Genomic DNA, 19,574 nt, shown 5'->3' on the forward strand with positions numbered 1-19,574 from the left:
ATGTGGCCTAAATTAAACGTATTTTAAAACGTCTGTTAAGATAATTTAGAATTAGGGCTGCACGATTATCGCAATTGCAATCGCAATCGCAATGTCAGCACACGCAATTACGTAATCGCAGAAGAGGTTATCGCAATCGCAATGTCAGCACATGCAATTCAGATTTTTCTCCATGATAACCAAACAAGTCTGTAGACTCATCATGACACAACTTTTTTTATTAAATTGCAAGCACAATTGCAATCGCAATATTGTCCACCTAATCGCAAATCGCACCTTTTCCCCAAATCGTGCAGCACTAGTTAGAATGCATCACTTGAAATGTTAGCATACTGTGTGTGTGTGTGTGTGTGTGTGTGTGTGTGTGTGTGTGTGTGTGTGTGTGTGTGTGTGTGTGTGTGTGTGTGTGTGTGTGTGTGTGTGAGCTATAGGGCACACAGCTTTAGTTTATTATCATGAAAGAACTCAACTCACAATGTTTCACTTTATGATGTCCTGCCGTGTCAGATCGGGTACTGGAACGAGGTGGACAAGATGGTGGTAACCAAGTCTGACCTTTATCCCAATGACACCATGGGGATGGAGAACAAGACAGTGATCGTAACCACTATTCTGGTAAGCAACTAACATCATGTGATCAGGCTTAAAAGAATTAAGGTTTAGGATCAGGACAAACTAGGGCTGGGTGATTATGGTAAAAATAAGAATCCCGATTATTTTAAGTTATATTGAAATCACAATTAATATACACAATTATTAATTTATTCAAAAACGTCAGTACTGATTTAAACACAACTTTAAAGAACCAGCAAGTGGCACATACAGTATTATTGATACACATAAGTCACACACACTCGCTGTGGCTGCACATGGAACACAGAAGAGCTATGAAGCATAGGAACTTGCATACATCTACACTGTGTGGCAATTTAATTGTTTTTCTTCGATTATATTGTTTTTATGATTGTCAGATGGCAAAATTGAAATCATGATTAAAATCCAATTAATTGTCCAGCCCTAGGACAAACATGGGATAGTTTCAGGGTCAAAGTAAACTGGTTAAAGATTTCAGGGTCAGAGTAAATAAGTTAAAGGTTTCAAGGCCTGAGTAAACATGTTACAGAGTAAACGTTCTGGATCAGGGTGAACTTGTAAAAAGTTTTAGGACCAAGAAGTAAGACTCTGTTAAAAGTTAAAAGAGAGCAATAAACCCCATTGAATAGGGCTGCACAGTGGTGCACTGGTTAGTGTTGCTGCCAAACGGAAAGAATGAATCCCAAATCAGGCAATGTGGGCCTTTCTGTTTGCATGTTTTCCCCTTGCATGTGTGGATTCTCTTCAGGTACTCCAGTTTCCTCCCACAGTCCAAAAACATACTCATCAGGTCTCTTTAAATTGTCCATAGGTGTGAGTGTTTGTTAAAAGGTTGTCAGCCTGTGTGTCAGTCCTGTGATTGACTGGAGACCAGCCCAGGGTGTACCCCACCCAACCACTCTCGCCCAATGACAGCACGGATAGGCTCCAGTCCCCTGTGACCTTGAACAGGATAAGAAAATGAGTGAATGAATAAATGAGCATAAAACAATCTGATGATGTGACAGTATGTGTTTTTGTCAGGATGTGACAGACAGGAAACTGAACAAGATGACAGACCTAACAGGTGTACTAAGTCACATAGTCAGAAAGACTGAAACCAAGAAATTTAACACTGTGTGTGTGTGTGTGTGTGTGTGTGTGTGTGTGTGTGTGTGTGTGTGTGTGTGTGTGTGTGTGTGTGTGTGTGTGTGTGTGTGTGTGTGTGTGTGTGTGTGTGTGTGTGTCTGTAGGAAGCCCCTTATGTGATGATGAAGAAGAACTCTGAGCTGTTTCAAGACAATGATCGCTATGAAGGTAAACTAACGCTGCACGTCTGTGTGTTTGTGCGTGTGTGTGTGTTACTATTTGTGTTTCCTTCTGTGTCATACAGTGTGTAACTGTGTGTATGCAACTATTTGTTATTGTGTAACTGCCGAGTGCATCTGTGTCTCATTGTGTTTTACAGTGTGTTACTGTGTGTATGTGTTATTGTTTGTGATAGTGTGTGTAACAGTGTGTGACTTTGTGTGTTCTACAATGTCACTGTGTTTTGTTACTAAGTGTTACTGTGGGTTGTTACTATTTGTTCCAGTATTGTACTGTGTATTACACAGCGTGTCAGAGTACACAGCACCCAGAGGTCACGTTGGGTACTGATTGGTTTAGCAGCCAACAGTTGATGGGGGGGGGGGGTTAGAGTGTGTGTTGATGATTGTGTAAGTAAGATGATTATTTATTGGCTTTATTAAAGTTTTCTAACATTGCTGATCTTTGTGTGTTCATGTGTGTTACTCTTTGTGTTACACCATGCATCTGTGTGTTTTGACAGGTTACTGTGTTGACCTGGCAGCAGAGATTGCAAAGCACTGTGGGATACGATACCAACTAAGGATTGTAGGAGATGGTAAATATGGAGCCAGAGATGCAGAAACCAAGATCTGGAACGGAATGGTTGGAGAGCTGGTCTATGGGGTAAGATTATACACACAAACACACACGGGTCAACTTTTAGAGCTGGGCTGGCTTTGTCACTGTCTTAAGTGACTTATGTGCAAATCATTGCATTTATTTTTATTAACATTTTACAAAATGCAACTTTTTTGGGATTGAGGTTTTATCTGGTCTGAGAAGCTGAGTGAAGTCTACGAGCACTGTTGACTCTCTCCGTCTTTGTCTCCATCAGAAAGCAGATATCGCTGTGGCTCCTCTGACCATCACCCTGGTTCGAGAAGAAGTGATTGATTTCTCCAAACCCTTCATGTCCTTGGGAATCTCCATCATGATCAAGAAGCCCCAGAAGTCTAAACCAGGAGTCTTCTCCTTCCTGGACCCTCTTGCCTATGAAATCTGGATGTGCATTGTCTTTGCGTACATAGGAGTCAGTGTGGTTCTGTTCCTGGTGAGTATGTATCTTTTTTAAGTGTGCAGTGGTGTTAAACTAGAGAAAGGTGTACGCTCTTTGCTCACAGACTCTAGCTGTGTGAACAGTTTAGCTCTTTTCCCGTCCGTTCATTCTCATGTAACATGCTCGCTGTGACTGATGATGTTATCTTGTAGGTTTCCAGATTCAGCCCGTATGAGTGGACGCTGGAGGAGCCAGAGGATGGAGCCCTGCCCTTAACCACTGAATCCACCAATGAGTTTGGGATCTTTAACTCACTCTGGTTCTCTCTGGGTGCTTTCATGAGACAGGGCTGTGACATCTCTCCCAGGTCAATATGTCTCTGAATAACAACACAGGAAATGTTCTGATTGTTTGGTACAAATAAGGTCTGTGCTGTTTTGAGGTGCAACAGAAAACAGATACTGAAGGTTATTTGGACCCATAGACTGTATTAAACATAGACATAGTCTCCCTGACGTCACCTATCTGTTTCTGAAATGGAAAATGAAGCACATTGGCTATAGCGGCCATATTGGCAAGGGCTAAGCGTACAGCTACAGGGCTCCTGTGGGTCACATGACCCTCAGCTGTGCCTCTTATCGCTCGCGATTTTAATATCCTCCAAACGGCCAAGTTAGAAAAAATTCAGCCCCATACAGTGGGTGCTGATAATAAAATTAGCGACTCAAGACAGGAGACGTTTTTTGAATCAGGCTGTAAATAGGTTAATTTCTGCTTTAAAAAACAGCTTTTTTTGGTTGGTGTGTGTGTGTGACTTCTGGTACTTCTGGAGCCAGCCTCAAGCAGACACTTGAGAAACAGCAGATTTTAGCACTTCCGCATTGTCTCATATTCTTAGACCAGAGGTTCAGTAAATGTGACACCTATTAAACCAGAGAGAACTTATTCAAATATGAATGGTTCCTTGAATGAATCAGATCTGTCTTGAAATCTGTTAAACTTTGAATTCAGGGGGAATAGTACAACTCTTCATATCGGTCATAATAGAGATGGAATATTGATGATTTCTCTTTATATATCTAAAATCTGAATCTTCTGCCATGAGCTGGTGATGGATAGAGAGGCTCCAATGAGCAACACCTTAACTGAGACAAAAAAAAGCTAAACGTGTGTGTGTGTGTGCGTGTGTGTGTGTCCCTCTGTGTGTGCAGGTCTCTGTCGGGACGGATCGTTGGAGGTGTGTGGTGGTTCTTCACGTTGATCATCATCTCTTCATACACTGCAAACCTGGCTGCCTTCCTGACTGTGGAGAGGATGGTGTCCCCCATCGAGAGCGCTGAAGATCTGGCCAAACAGACGGAGATCGCATATGGGACTCTGGACTCTGGATCCACCAAGGAGTTCTTCAGGGTAAGGCCTTCTTCTGCTCACTCTGAAAATATTGTTAGGTTTAAAGTTTAACAGTTCTGTTAAATGATTTTTGTGGACCACGCCTCTCCCAGCACTCTTATTTATTCAAACTACCACATTTCATACTGCTTTCAATCCCACATTTTGCACAGTAAGGAGGAGCATGTAGATTAAAACAACTTCAAAACCAACAGCTATCATCATTTTTTAAGCACAATTTCATCTATCATGTCTATTCACCCAGAGGAAGAACTTCAGCCCTTTTCCTGTTAGATGATGATCTTTTAGACACGATCACAACGTACAAGGACAAGTTTTTTGCTGATATCTCTTCCCCCATCTCCAATCCAGAGACTTCACCATCCAGCAAACAAAAGCTGGTGGATCATCCTGGACCAGGACACCAAATCTCTGATACAGGCTGTTTCACCATGAACAGTTGATTTGATGCACAGCATTGTGCTGTGTGTCTCATTGGATACTGACATGAAATACACTGCGCACACTAGGGCTGGGCTGATATGCTTGTCTCTGGATTTGATTCTTTTACGATTTTTGAGGTGCCACTTCAATTAGATTACAATTCTTTAATATCTCTGATTTATCAGTTTAACACCAGACCATGTGAAACAAGTTACCAGGAGCCATATTTACCCAAAAAAAATGCACATCACATGAGTCAGTTTTTAGGATTTAATCAGGGAATCTGACCTTGTGCTATTAGAGAGCTGTAGAAAAATATTTCACCCTCTGCTGAGAATGGCAGTAACTTTTTTCCAACCCAGCTTATAAACAAAGACTAAAACGAAATGCCAGAAATGAGAAACACATTTCACGACCGTCACAGGTGTTCCTCTGCTATTCCTAAAGTGTAACTTTCATCCACCGTTTGATCTTTTCGCAGCACTTCAATTACATAGCCAAGATGGTGACCAATCAGGAAGTGTCCAGCTTTCCACACTCAACTTTTTTACCCTTTTGAGTTCAAATACATTTTTCTAGCTTAAGTCCAGGACCACAGCGTTACACAGGTGTTTTACATGTACCTACAGAATATTTCAACGTTGTCTGTGTTTAGGAGAAAAGACAGTGTTCTTCAAAGTGCCTGTGTTCAGCTTCAAGCCAAGTCCCAGTTCTGACTGTGTGCCTGTTTGTCTTTCACAGCGCTCTAAGATCGCCTTGTTTGACAAAATGTGGCAGTACATGAAATCAGCAGAACCCTCCGTCTTCGTGAAGAAAACATCAGAAGGTGTCCTACGAGTCCGGAAGTCCAAAGGGAAGTACGCCTACCTGCTGGAGTCCACCATGAACGAGTACATCGAGCAGAGGAAACCCTGCGACACCATGAAAGTGGGGGGGAACCTGGACTCCAAGGGCTACGGCATCGCCACACCCAAAGGATCCCCATTAAGGTGGGTGGATCAATATAACAATGCTAGCCAACTGCTCTGCCATGTACCATTCACACTACTAACCTGCTGCCTAGCATACTGTCGCTCCCCCGTTCTCACAGTGAGTGTGCTGTGTCCAACAGAGAGACTCAGAGTCCCTCAGTCTCCACGGGCCTGACAACACCGGCTGACTTCCAGCTTCAGAGTCAGATGGCTTCACGCTCAAGTGAGCCTGAGGCCTGGTGCATCTGCCCAGAACAGTAGACCAGTACAGGGGTGCCCTACCCAGTACAGTTATCTAGTACAGTTGTGCTCTGCCCAGTACATTAGATCAGTACAGGGGCACATTGCCAAATATAGTAGACTAGTACAGTGACCCACCAGCGGGGGGTGATTAAGTCTGGTCCCAGGCCTCTGTGCCTGTTGGGTGTTGCAGTATGCGAGTGTGATGAATGACACATGGCGGCTTACTCGTTGTTATAATAATCCACCTACCCTGATGATGTCATCTCTGTGGTTTGTATTTTCACCATGGTTACCACTTCTGACCTACAGGTAGTGGTGGTTGCCGTGACACGGGGTGTGATCCAGGTCTTAAAGAAAGTATTTATCAGTAAAGTTAACTACATTTGTCAGTGTTGGTAATGAAATCTTGACAAAGGGAAAATTTGTCCCGAGTGTGAAACATTTTAGAGTCCTGCTGCCGTCAAGACCAAACATCAGAATAAGTCAAAGAGACTGATCTTAGCCCACAATGGGGTCCGTAGATACAGTACTAGGACAAACTTCATCCAACAGGCATGCATGTGTGGGCTCCCTCCCACAGTCCAAAAACATGCTCATCAGGTAAACTGGTGATTCTAAATTACCCTTAGGTGTGTGCGTTAAAAGGTTGTTGGTCTGTGTGTCAGCTCTGTGATTGACAAGAGACCAAACCAGAGTGTACCCCGCCTCTCACCCTGAGGTAGCTTAGATAGGCTCCAGCCGCCCTGGCTCTGAACAGGATAAACTGTAGAAAATAAATGAAAGAATGAAAAAAGTAGTCTCAGATAGGGATGGGAATCAAATACCAGTTCCTGTTAAGAATTGATAAGAAATGTTTAAATCCATCGATATTGTTAGCTTTTGCGCTGAAAGATTCCCTTGATCCTTTCCATTATGCTGGAGCTGCAGGACCTTACGTTGACTAGTCAGCCTCAGCTATCTTAGTTCAGCAGATAGATAACAGTTTCTCTGATTTAGGATTTTCAGTTTGAAGTCCTACGGAAGAACTGAACTCACCAAGAAATGTACGTGACTCTCTCACAACAGATTCCTATTCGATACAGTCGACATGGTATAAATCTCCTTATTCACCAAAAATGACATTAACAAATGCTGACGTATACAGGAAATTGCATTGAAATGCTAGGGGTTAGCATACATCCGTGCATTTTTATACATACATTTTTATTTATTTACGTCCACAGATATCCAGATCCAGTGACCAATAACATATTTATTTACTTATAAACTCAATAAAATGTTGACACAGAAAACCTGTTAAGCTACTTTTTGTACAGAGAAATTTCAGGAGGACCTGATAAGGGAATGGATAAAACTGTATTGATAAGCAGAATCAATAAGGCCATTGGTATCAATAAAATCTTATCAGCCCATCCCTAGTCTAAGACTACAGCAGTCTAAACTGATAGCAGTCTGAGCCAACGGCAGAATAAGGTGAGGTATCAGATTGTATTCCAGATCTCAGAGGAAGCCTGTCTAGAGAAGCTAGTACTGGAGAGATGAGCAGCTTCTTTAAGACCTTTATCACTCTGATGTTAATGACTGAAATCTGTGTGTGTGTTGTTTTTGTGCGTGAGTGTGTTTGTGTGTGAGTGCTTGTGTGTTTGTGTGCGTGAGTGTGTGTGTGTGTGTGTGTGTTGCATGCATCTCCATGAAACTGTTTTTCACTTTCGTTTTTTTCAACTCACAACAGATATCTGCTCAGCACCCCCTCTCTCCCCCTTCTCTCCTCCCCCTCTCCATCCTCCCTCTCCCTCTCCCTCTCCCTCTCTCTGTCTTTCTCTGTGATTTAAAGTTCAGCTGATGTATTTTCCAAGATTGTGTACGTTGTTGTTGTTTGATGTTAAAGCTTCACTCAGTGATTTTAGACGGTCTACGGTGAACCTCACACTGACTTTTCATTTCACCTTAAACTTATGATGTCACATGACCTGTAGGTATTTAAACTTAACCTGAGAAAGGTTGACAGGATCATGCCGGGTGCATTCAGGACACAATGCATGTGTCCAAGTCCTGGTTCAGGACCAAGTCTTGGACTTGGTCCTGACTTTGATCCTGATCCTTATCTATTATTTTGAGATATGACTCAGTTGTCGTTATTTGATCTGAATACTTATCATGTTTAAAGCAGCTGAACAGATTGTAGATGATATTGATTTAAAATGTATGTAAATAATCAAACTCTATAATGATCAGAGGAGTGGTTAAGTTTTAACTTTGTCTTAAACTCACTGACTGAAGCTTTATCGATTTAACATCATGTTTTCACTCTGAATGCTGGTTTTGAATTAACATGGTAGAACCAGAGACATTATTTTATATTTTCACAACTTCAGGTCAGAATATTTTATAATCTAAATCAAACTTTAGTTGAATTATTCCTCTGTCTGTGTCTCTGCTCCTAGCATGTTTCATTTATTGATTTATTGATTTATATTCACTAATTAATCCATCAGAGGCGGGTTCAGATCAGAAAAAAATTAAATTTATAAAAAGATTATAAATTTATCAGCCAATCATGAATGTAATTGTTGATAATTCGCAGCAACTGAAACCAATCAGATCTTAGCGGACTGAGCCTCGTCCTTCTTATTGATCACAGTGTTACACCACAATATACAACATTATAAAAACATTACCCTTCATAAGTCACCATGAGACATGTAAACTGATTCAAAGATCTCCATTTTATCATCACTGTTTAAAGCTCCTCATACTAAATTAGCTCTCCTCCTATTTTTACATCAAAATCGCCTTTTCAGTCATTTAAACCCTGGATGTATCAGATAAACCTCAACATTTAAAGTCAAAGAGACACTTTGGAAAAGATGGAGTCATCCATTATATCTAATAACTGTGTTAGCAACAACAGATGTCTCGTTCTTAATGAAAAGCAGCATGTATGCCAGGCCACAGTTCACTAAGACCGGTCTGAGTCTGACACAGGATGTAGCAAAGTAAGAAGGACCTTGACATAACAGCTCAAATCAGCATAAGTGTACACTCTACTGAGAACTATGAGAACTTCGATCTGCTTTGTTGGGACCACTCTGTGTTTGGCGCTTTTATTGTGGTAAAAAGCATCAGTGTGCACTTCCTGTCATGTGTGGACTTTTATTTTTCCCTGGTTGTAAAATTTATTTGCCGGACAATAGAAAAAAGGACCAGAGAATAACAATCCATAGCATGACAGAGTTAACAGTTAAAGTTTTTCTCGTGCAGGCAGAGCAGACAGTCACAGAGACAGACACACTCTGTTAAGAATACACGTTCAGAGAAGAGGTGATACAACACATTACCCTCACAGAGCATCATGGGACATGGAACAGCTTCAAACTAAACCGTTTAACAACACAATTCATACATGGAGTATTAGCCCAACAAGCTAGCACTAGTTTGGACTAGTTCTACTTTTTACTTTTAACGACTGAGTGGGTGAAAGCTATAAAACAGGGTCTGTCTGTGTTGTTACGGCTTTAGGCTTCTTAAAGGTAGAGTCTGTAGGAGTTTTTGTTACTTGTTAGTAAAGACAACATTCAAACTGGGCTCCTCCTCCTTGGATCAGTGCCAGCAGCAGCACACACCCACAGCCTCTGATTGTGTTACGTGACTATGTGAACACACTCAGTAGCCCAGCAACCACCTGTAGCATCACGTTTCTACGTGGGATAGTCTTGAGAGCCATGCACCTAACTTGGTATGTTAGCACAGGCTAATCACAGGTATTTGACACATACCAGGTTGTGTCACTCTTTGTCCTGTGCTGCTCTCCAAGTTCTCGAAAGCACCTGAAAGCCAATCTTCATCATTATCATAGTGAAAAGTATTATCAGTTTGCCGTTTTGTTTCACTTTGGCTGTTTTTCTTGCTCCATGCTACGTCCATGATCGTAGCCACTCTGATTAGCTTCTTCCACTCGCTAATCAACACGCAAAGTCACTTTCGTACTGGGTGCTGTGATTGGCTGAGGTAACCATGCTTACCAGAAACATCTCAATACAACCAAAATATCAATATACAGGCAGAGGAGGGGGTTGGGGCAGACACAGACACTGATACACATGTTTAGAGGCCCAGAGGAGACGATTGGGCAGGATAAATCGTATAAAAGTTGACATTTTATTTTCAGAAAAATCCTTTAAAAGAAATATCTTTAAATATGAAGCAAATCTGAAATGCATGGGTCAAAATCTACATTAAATCTGAACAGCTGATCCGTGCACTGCAGGCAGAAGAACATGCCTGTGTTGTGTGTACAAAAGTGCAAAAACAAACAGACTTTCTCATGGGAAAGTGCTCATAACTCTCAACAGAGTGCACACTAGTATCAGCCAGAGTCTCTCATGATAAACTGAATTAGGTGTCAGACGCAGCCCTTTCTGTAGTAAACTATGGCCTAGCTTGTTTCTCATTGAAGGGGCAGAGCTGAGGTGCTAATACAATTACTAGTGACATGTAACTCATACTTCAAAACCTGTCCCTGTAAGAGAGGCGCAGGGCACAAGAAGATTGGATTGAGTCTCTTGCTTATCATAAGTGTATTTTGCTTATAAATCAAGCTGATCAACGGGTCTGCTCTCACAGCACCATAAACTCATCCTTTGGCGTCCCCTGATCAGCTGCATATTGAGAGCAGTTCACGCTGTGAGGGAAACCACATCTGAGCCCTCTGTCTTACTTTAAAACCATATTTTATCAGTATAACTGAACGCCTCTGTTTGTGTAAAGCAGCTGAAGGCCAATGGTGAACTCTTACGCCCATCCCATCTCACTAATGCGCCAGATATCAGAAAAGTACAGGGCCACTGACTGTGGACACTCGCACACTGTTCTGTGTTTGATTAAATGGTTATAAAAGATAGTTGTCCTAAAAACACGACTTAAGGGGGGAAAATTTACATCTTACAGAAGGCTGTTGGTGAGGAACCTTGACTGGGTTTGCCTTGAATTTTTTTATTCCCAAACTTGGAGTTAAAGGACAAAGCTAGCCAACACAGTGAAGCAGAAAAAGATGACATAAAATAGAAAAATAAATAATAGTAAACAATTTAACAAGTATTTGACATTAGAGCCTAACCCTTTCTCCACCCTCTAATAAAGAAATAATTGTGCCACACTTCCATCATTTTTTTTTTATTTTTATATCCTATTTTTCATATTTTCAGCAGGTAGAGCTCAGCTGTTAACACATGTTAATAAGATAATCTGAGTTTGCTCCTGACAGGCAGCACCATCCAGCTGTATGTATCTTGTTTGTGCTAAGCTAATGAGCTAACGTGCACGCCATCAGGAGGAGTGACTGCGACGAACTGCTAACAGACGCTGTGTTCATGTAGAAATGCGGTGAACCTGGCGGTGTTAAAGTTGAACGAGCAGGGCCTGCTGGACAAACTGAAAAACAAGTGGTGGTATGACAAAGGAGAGTGCGGCAGCGGAGGAGGGGAGAGCAAGGTTAATACACACACAAACACACTAACACACTAGTGCACACACTCACACACACAGGTGTCTCTGGGTCAGCAGGTGTGAAGAAATCTTCAGAAATAGCACATCACAGCACCACCTATGGTCGCTCTGTCAGTGACAATAACTCTCTCATTAATCAGATTAATCATAAAAAACTCCAGGTGGAACCATTGGAGTGTTTTTTTATTATTTAGATTGTACTGTTCTAAAACCCAGTTCTGGAGAGCCCCCCAGAACTGCCCCCCACCCCCCACCCCCATAGGAAGTGCTGTGCTCTGTGCTGCTTCTCCTCATAGTGTTGCATCCTGTTTGGTTGAGGTCAGAGGTCAGGGTAGGTTTCAGGGCTGAGGCCAGGGTCAGGTGACCTCACACCAGATGGCAGCAACAGAAAAGAGCAACAGGTAGAGGGTTGTGGATAAAAAGTTTGTGCGCCCTGCCAAACTGTTTTTATCTGTAGCTCTGACCTGTTCCTGAAGCAGAAAGGCTGTTCACTGCAGCACCTCTCAATCTCTGTCTCAGGGGGCCAAACAAAGGGGCCCCACTTGTCCCCCCTGTTAATCTCCCCTCATTAACAGCCTCCAGTACAAGTATATAAGTGTAAGGGTTTGGAGAGGTATCCTAACTGAAACTCTCCACCTGGAGGTGATGCTTTTAAGCCCAAGCTCATCTTGAGCATTTTTAAGCCTTTATGTGTAAGATTAAAGACACACTCATGTCTTATGTGGGACCTCTGTTGGCCGCCAAATCAGCGTTTGAGAGCTGCTGCTCCTCTAATAACATAAGATAACATTGATAATGATGTTATTTATGTTATTCCCATTGAAGAGTGCCAGTAAACCTTGCCGTATTGAAACTGAATGAGCAAGGAACCCTAGACAAGATGAAAAACAAGTGGTGGTACGATAAAGGAGAGTGTGGCTTCAAGGACTCCACCAATAAGGTTAGTCGTCTGTGTCTGTGGACCAATCAAATGCTCTGTCTGTTTATTCAGCATGCACACTTCTGTCGGGTCCGTATGTATGCAGCAACACAGATCACACCTGCACTGTAACTCAACATTATCTCTGTTTTCATCAGACCTGAAGGTTCATTAGATAATCTTTAGAGCATCATTGAGGTAATGTAGGGGTCAAGATCAGGCCAAAGCACTTTACCGGGACATGTTTCTTCTTTCTGTGCAAAAACTGAACCAGGTTTGCCAGAAAGATTCAGGGGAACCATGAAAAAAATTGAAGTTCTGCTGTCAGTAATGTTTAGAGAAGAAAAGACAGATAACCGTGGTGTCCCCGACAAACTATACCAAATGAGTTTTGAATGAGTGTCTGTTTTCCTCAGTGTTTTCATGTTTCTGTGAATTTCTTTGTAAAATTCACCTGCTCATCATAAACTTGTATAAATATATTTAAGTATATGCTAAGTATGCGGTTAAGTATTGAACCACGCCACAAGGGTTAATCCGCCCTTATTGGCTGGGGGTTTCCAGCTCTGCAGTTCATTTTGCACTTACGCTTTAGAAACAGCTGTCTGAGTGTGTGTGCACACGTGCCTGTGTCTGTGCCAGTGCCAGAAAGTTAACTCCCCAACTGTCTGTTTTAAGTGTTTGTTGGTGGATTGGGTCCATTTAACGGGGGATGTCAGGGACAGGTATTCCAAGAAGTCGACAACTAAGGAAGAGGATTTCCCTCACCTTGGTTGACGTCAACTGCTGAGGCTCCTGTTTGTTAGATGGATACGTACTTCTGACTTCAATCATCTAGTCCACAAAGCACCAAACAACGGTCAATGACAGGATGAGCTTTTAGGCGTTGGAAGAGAAGATTCTGCAATCAAGTGATGATTATATACAGTGATTACAAACTATCTACAAACAGAAAACAGGGTTTGTCATATATGGCTAAAGACTGTATTTACAGTTATACAAACCATCTACAAACAGAAATTACAGACTGTTTATATACAGTGAGTACCAACAATCTACACACAGAACCACTACTGTCATTATATACAGTAATTACAAACTATCTTCAAACAGAAACCTATAGACTGTCAATATATACAATGGTTTCAAATTATCTATAAACAGGCACTAGACACTGTTTATATACAGTGATTACCTATGATGTACACAGAATCAATAGACTGTCATTATGTATGGTAATTAAAAACTATCTGCAATCAGAAACCTATAGACTGTCAATATATACAGTGATATCAAATTATCTACAAACAGACACTGCAGACTGTTTACACACAGTGATTACAAAATATCTACAAGCTGAACCAAAAAAAACTGTCATACTATACAGTCATTACGATCTATGAACATAGAGAAATTGTAGACTGTCAATATATACAGGGATTAAATATCTACATAAATAAACTATGGACTGTGATTACATACAGTGATAAACTATCTACAAAAAAACTGCAGACTGATTGCAAGTGATTGCAAACTTTCTATAAACAGAACCAAGACTGTCTTTATGTTTAGTGAATACTCATCTACAAACAGAAACGGCAGACTGTGGTTATATACAGTGGTTTAAAACCATCTACAAATAGAAACTATAGACTGCCATATACAGTGACTTCAAACTATCTGTAAACAGAACCTATAGACTGTCATACTCAGATAGAATCTGACTATCTATAAACAGAACCAGCTCTTTCAAGTGTGTGTTTTTGAAAGGCACTACATAAACTAAAGTTTTATTGTTTATATTACTTCCAGACTTACTTTATGTGCTTAGAGCTCAGCATGAGGCCTCGAGGATCTGTTTTTGTCTCTCTTTGCTCAAAACAGACTGTTGCTCTGATCAGTATTAGTTTGTCTAATCAAGAAGGAGCCAGACCTTGTACATTTCTTCGACTGTTCTACAGCTCGAGGAAAAATTAGTAGTCTGTGGTGTTTTTCCAGCTATAGGCAGCATGGTCTTTTGCACTGAGACTTTATTTTTGAGGAGACACTCTCTATAAGCATCCAGGCAGATACTTTTTATTGTTATCATGGTTCTTTCTAGAAAATGCTCTCGGGTAAAAATAAATGTTAAGCAGCATAAGAGTTAAGGGTATGGTTTTTACATTTCTTTGGTAATAGAGCAGGGTTACCTAAACCCTTGAACTTTTAGAGAGGACTTAATAACACAGATAGTTTAGTGATCTGCTCCAACCTGAGGCTTCAAAGTCTCCTCAGCAGGATCACGCTTGGACAGGCTGAAAAACAACTGCAGAGCTTTTGAAAGAAAGCAATGTCCTGAATGGGTTTGGATTAATCAAGGGGATCAGATGTGTGTTTTAGATGATGTCAGATGTGTAGGCCATGTTCAGCACAGGTCTATGTGGGATAACAATGAGAGTAACGCTGTAACTGGGCTTAGATGTGTTTCAATGGAGTTAGGCTCGGGTGTTGTCGTGTGTCAGGTAAGTTTTGCAGCAGGAAAGAGAAGAAGAAGAGTTCACAGGTAGTTTGTTAGTCTGATGCTGTCTGATAAAAAATGTTTTCAGCTAACATTTGTTCTCTGAATCTCTCCAATATGTGCTGATCAGGAGAAGACCAGCGCTTTGTCTCTCAGTAACGTAGCTGGAGTCTTCTACATCCTGGTTGGGGGTCTAGGTCTTGCCATGATGGTGGCCCTGGTGGAGTTCTGCTACAAAAGCCGGGCTGAGGCCAAAAAAATGAAGGTACAGTCTACATAAAATTATCTTTTAACTTAAGTCTGCGTCATCAGAACTCATTTAAAAAGCCTGTTTGTATGAATTAGGAGAGATGGTGTGAAACAAAAACCAAAGAACAAACTCCTTTCTGCCAGAGCAGCTTCAGGTGGTGTTAGTTTGATAAAGTGTTAAAAGTTTGAACCATAGAAGCAAATACTTTCAAGAAGTGGAAAGAGTAAAAGAATAAACAATGAGATACTTTTAATATAATTAAAAATCTATAATTTATAAAACATTTATCACTATGTTGTTCTTATTTTTGTGTTTCAAGCTCATTTCTATCTTTCTACTGGAGTTCTTTTGTTTTTTCTTTATTTTGTTTTACCTTCCTCAACCAAAAACACCAACAAGGTCAAAATCTAATCTGTCTCTTTCCCTGGTGGATTTTTAAATGTTTACTTCCCTTTGTTTCACTTTCATCAAGGTAAGTGTCTTTAGCAGGTATAAAGCAGCTCAAAATTTGTGATTAGACCAGTTGTTTTCAGTCAACCTGCAGCTAAACAAACCTGAGGGGGTTTGATGCTCTTTGAATTAGAGGTAGACCGATATATCGGCCGGCCGATATATCGGGCTGATAAATGGACATTTGTCTCTATCGGCCATCGGCTGTATTTTCTTTTAAAAAGCCGATTTTTGATCCGTTGTATAAATGACGCAATTTTTGATCAGGCACAAAAAAGATGAGCACCTCAAACTTGTGGAACCACTTGGATACATTACATACTTTTGTTCAAATTATATTAATAAGTTTAAATTTCTTTTTTGGCATTTTAAGAAGAGTGTGAATGTTGACTACTGCTTGTTACATTGTGTGTTTACTCAGACAAAATATTTCATTGTTTTGAAAGCTGAATAAATGTTCAGAGGACTGGACACGACTTGTTGTAATAGATTTCTTTTAGTTGCTCAGAAATTGCTGCGTTTCACAAAAATGTGATAAATATATATTTATTTAACAATCGGCCTGAATATCAAATTGGAAAAATCGGCTATGCATATCGGCATCGGCTGCCCAAATTTGGAAAGCACCGGCATCAGCATCGGCCCCCAAAAAACCCATATCGGTCGACCTCTACTTTGAATCACCCCAGGGTTCAGCCCAGACATGGCAATGTTAAATTTGCTTTATAGCTCCACATCCCCATACTTTTCCACAGGATTATTTCACTCCTTAAATATCCTCTGTCTTTGCATATTTAGTCTTAATGGTAATGCAATGCACAGTGTCAGCCTTTAAACAGATGAAAAAAGGTGTTTATCCTGACATCAGCAGCCTGTAGTGGTGGGGTCTACCACCTTCAGATTTAATGCTCTGTTGGGGCATTAACCTGGGTCGTGCATACCGGTAATTATTAATTATTTTTTGTTCTCCTCACTGATGGTGGACATGCAGACAGGCCCTGGTCTTCCTAACCTGCTGGCTTATCATAGTCTACCACTGTTTCTTAAAAGTTATCCGATGCAAGGCTTCAGCGTGGCAGAGGCTTAGTCATTGTTGCATATTGGTTTGAGAACTTTCTGGTAGGAGAACAGCCTACACACACACCCACACACACACACACACACACACATACACACACACACACACACACACACACACACACACACACACACACACACACACACACACACACACACACACACACACACACACACACACCCTGATCCCTGTGAGCATGATCCCTGCTGCAGTGGTCAGTGGGTGATCTGGATAGGGCCTGTTATATAGGGCTTCAAGCTTGTGTTGAACTGAGTTGCAGCATTATTTGGAGTTAGTGCTTCTGCCATTTCCAGAGTAAAGGCCAAGTTCCATTTTTCTCACCCTGTCAGCACTTTGAATCAAAGGCTGTCATCGACAGATTTGCATTCGAGGTTTGCTGGATGATATGGCTGCCGGCTCTCTGCCCAGAACAGAACAGACTGCACACAGCCAACTGCTACTCTCATAGCAGGCCTGCCAAGACTGTTCTTCAACCTCAGACCTGTTTGCGCTGGTGTGGGCAACATGTGGACTGGGATCTGGACATATGGAGGAATGTTCAGCGATGAGTCCAGAGTCTGTTTACAGCAGTTGGATCATAGGATCAAGTGTGGAAGATGCAGAGAATGCTGTACTGATTGCTGCACTGATAGAGTAGTATCTTTTGATGGAGGCAGTGTGGTGTGGAGTGGCTTCTCAATTCTTGGAAAAACAAGGTTGCTTGTCATCATTGGGAGCAATCTCAATGTGGAGATATATCAAGATGGTGGCCATTATCTTCACAGTTTGATGCTCACTGGTCCATTGTAGGAGCCTTCAGCGGTGGCCAGGAGTCAGCATGGACACTCTGAGCGGTCTGCTGTTCCACAGCCCCAAACTCAACAAACAGTGATCACTGAGTGTTGTGACTCTTTCTTATCAGAACCAGACAGGCCCTTTTTCAGCAGTCTGAGCCCTAGCAGACCTTCTGTTGAGTTGAACAATCGTAGTTCACCTGTTTTCCTTTCTTAGTCCTCTTCTGGTTGGTGCTGCCCCCTGCAGGGCGGAAGCACCCTACAGGAGCTGCTGTTTAGTAGAGGCTCTGCATCTCTGTTTACACCAAGTGGTTCAGTTCAGTTTGCCTCGGTACAATAAACACTTTGTGACATTTTCTTTTCCTAAATCGGGGACAGGTCCCCAAATTACCAACCCGTACCATCCCACTTTTTGGTTCCCTTCTGGTGGGGTGCTAGACATACTGATCCAACCCCAGAAGGTGGAGCTAGAAACACTGCAAGCTGTTGATTGGTTGAAAGAATTGCCACTTCTCATGTAACAGCAGTAATAAAAAACAATGCATAACCCTGCACTTTGTAACAAAGAGCCACATGCCAATCAGAAAGAAGGCAAATTGCTGGATGTTTTTCCATCGTTGCTCTGCAATTTTTTCACACGTTTTTCTTCTTCGTTGGATTTATTAGTGGGGTACACTGTGTCGCGCTGCTATGCTGTCATGCTGTCATGTAGCTGATGCAGCTGTTGGCTTCTGGCTTACACACTGCCTACCAAAAAGGGCACGGTTGGCTGTGGAAACACAATCAGGATCAGGCTCTACCGATCCAACCTGTACCAAAGGGTACTGATCCAAACCGGAGTGCTTGGTGGAGTTGCTCACATTCCTATAATCGTCCCATTTTTCTGTTTCAACTCATCAACCTGAAGTCTTAACTAGCTGCCTGATACACCCCACCCGCTGACTAGGAGCCAGTCATTTATATTACAACTACCTGTCAGTGGTCTTACACTCTATATACACCTCTTTTCTGTGTCAAGGGAACTTAGGGGTACTGATATCCAGTATTGGATAACATTACAACAAAAGCAGCACATTGCTTCCCTGTGCTGTTGGCGAACTAACATGACAAACCTGGTTCTGCAGAGAGTCGTGACTCTGCAGCCATTGCCTAGCCTGATCCACAGCCTTTAATGTTTTCAACCCTTTATAATGGAGACAGTTGGACAGCAAACCGAGCAGGGGCATGCAGCGATAAGAGCAGCTGTTTCTATGACAACAATGCAAAACAAGCTTATTATAGCCTCAATGTTTTGACTTGCAGCCAGTGGACCTGTTAACTGGGTCAAGTGCTTTTTATAACACATACCTAAAAACAGACACTGATTCTGTATTCATGTACTTCATCAGGGCAAAATGTCTTTGCATTTGAGCAGTGAATTTGACGAAAGCACTCGACCACAGGCAGCATCTCAAGTCCTCCCTTAGCTCAGTTGGTGTTTTAGCTGTGTTCAGCCCCAGAAGCTTCACCACATTTGTTCTGAGCAGAAGACGAGCTCAACTCACTTTCATGTCGTCCCTTTTTTTGTTATTTTCGCTCTCATACAAACACTAGTTAAAGGTAGGGTCTGCAGGATTTTCCCAAAAAAGATTGAATGTCAACTTTTACAGTAATAATCCTGCTCCTTCATCTCCTACAGGCCTCTATACATGTGTGTCAGTGTCTGTGTCTGCCTCCACCCCCCTCCTCTGCCTGTATGTTGATGTTTTGGTTGGTTCGGGACGTTTCTGGGCGGAGAGTGAGCATGGTTACAGCCAATCACTTTGTGCCCAGTGCGCAAGTGACTATGCATGTTCATTATTGCAAGTAGAAGAGGCTGTCTGAGTGGCTATGACAGTGGATGCAGCATGAAGCAAGAAAAACAGCCAAAGTGAAGTGAATCACCAAACAGTTAAAGCTTTTTAATAAAGGAGGGTGAAGCTTGGCTCAACTTTTACTCGCTTTGGGGAACTTGGAGAGCAGCACGGGACAAAGTGCAAGTTGGTATGTGTGAATTACTCGTGATTAGCTTGTGCTTATATGCCAAGCCAGGTGCATGGCTCTCCAGTCTTCAAAAACATCATGGTGCAGGTGGG

The 19,574-nt window shown here is 41.8% G+C and overlaps 2 protein-coding genes across 5 annotated transcripts in view; one reads left to right on the top strand and one right to left on the bottom strand.

The window, feature by feature from the left end:
* ndufs8a (NADH:ubiquinone oxidoreductase core subunit S8a) overlaps positions 1-19,574 on the bottom strand; it is an 85,158-nt gene that overhangs the window by 47,070 nt on the left and 18,514 nt on the right. The window lies entirely within an intron of this gene.
* LOC141810026 (glutamate receptor 2-like) overlaps positions 1-19,574 on the top strand; it is a 47,597-nt gene that overhangs the window by 22,619 nt on the left and 5,404 nt on the right. For 2 of the 4 annotated variants that reach the window (XM_074697348.1, XM_074697331.1), the window contains exons 10-18: positions 508-615; positions 1,827-1,890; positions 2,405-2,547; positions 2,759-2,974; positions 3,133-3,287; positions 4,132-4,330; positions 5,495-5,742; positions 12,298-12,412; positions 15,019-15,153. In XM_074697348.1, the coding sequence (XP_074553449.1) occupies positions 508-615; positions 1,827-1,890; positions 2,405-2,547; positions 2,759-2,974; positions 3,133-3,287; positions 4,132-4,330; positions 5,495-5,742; positions 12,298-12,412; positions 15,019-15,153 (1,383 nt within the window). Of the gene's footprint in view, positions 1-507; positions 616-1,826; positions 1,891-2,404; positions 2,548-2,758; positions 2,975-3,132; positions 3,288-4,131; positions 4,331-5,494; positions 5,743-11,342; positions 11,458-12,297; positions 12,413-15,018; positions 15,154-19,574 lie in introns of all 4 variants that reach the window. The other 2 variants (XM_074697341.1, XM_074697324.1) reach the window with 1 other exon arrangement.

The sequence above is a fragment of the Halichoeres trimaculatus genome, unplaced genomic scaffold (assembly GCF_033239565.1).
Source record: "Halichoeres trimaculatus isolate MK-OKI-2021-1 unplaced genomic scaffold, fHalTri1.1 fHalTri1_scaffold_2, whole genome shotgun sequence".
NCBI classification, from domain to species: domain Eukaryota; kingdom Metazoa; phylum Chordata; class Actinopteri; order Labriformes; family Labridae; genus Halichoeres; species Halichoeres trimaculatus.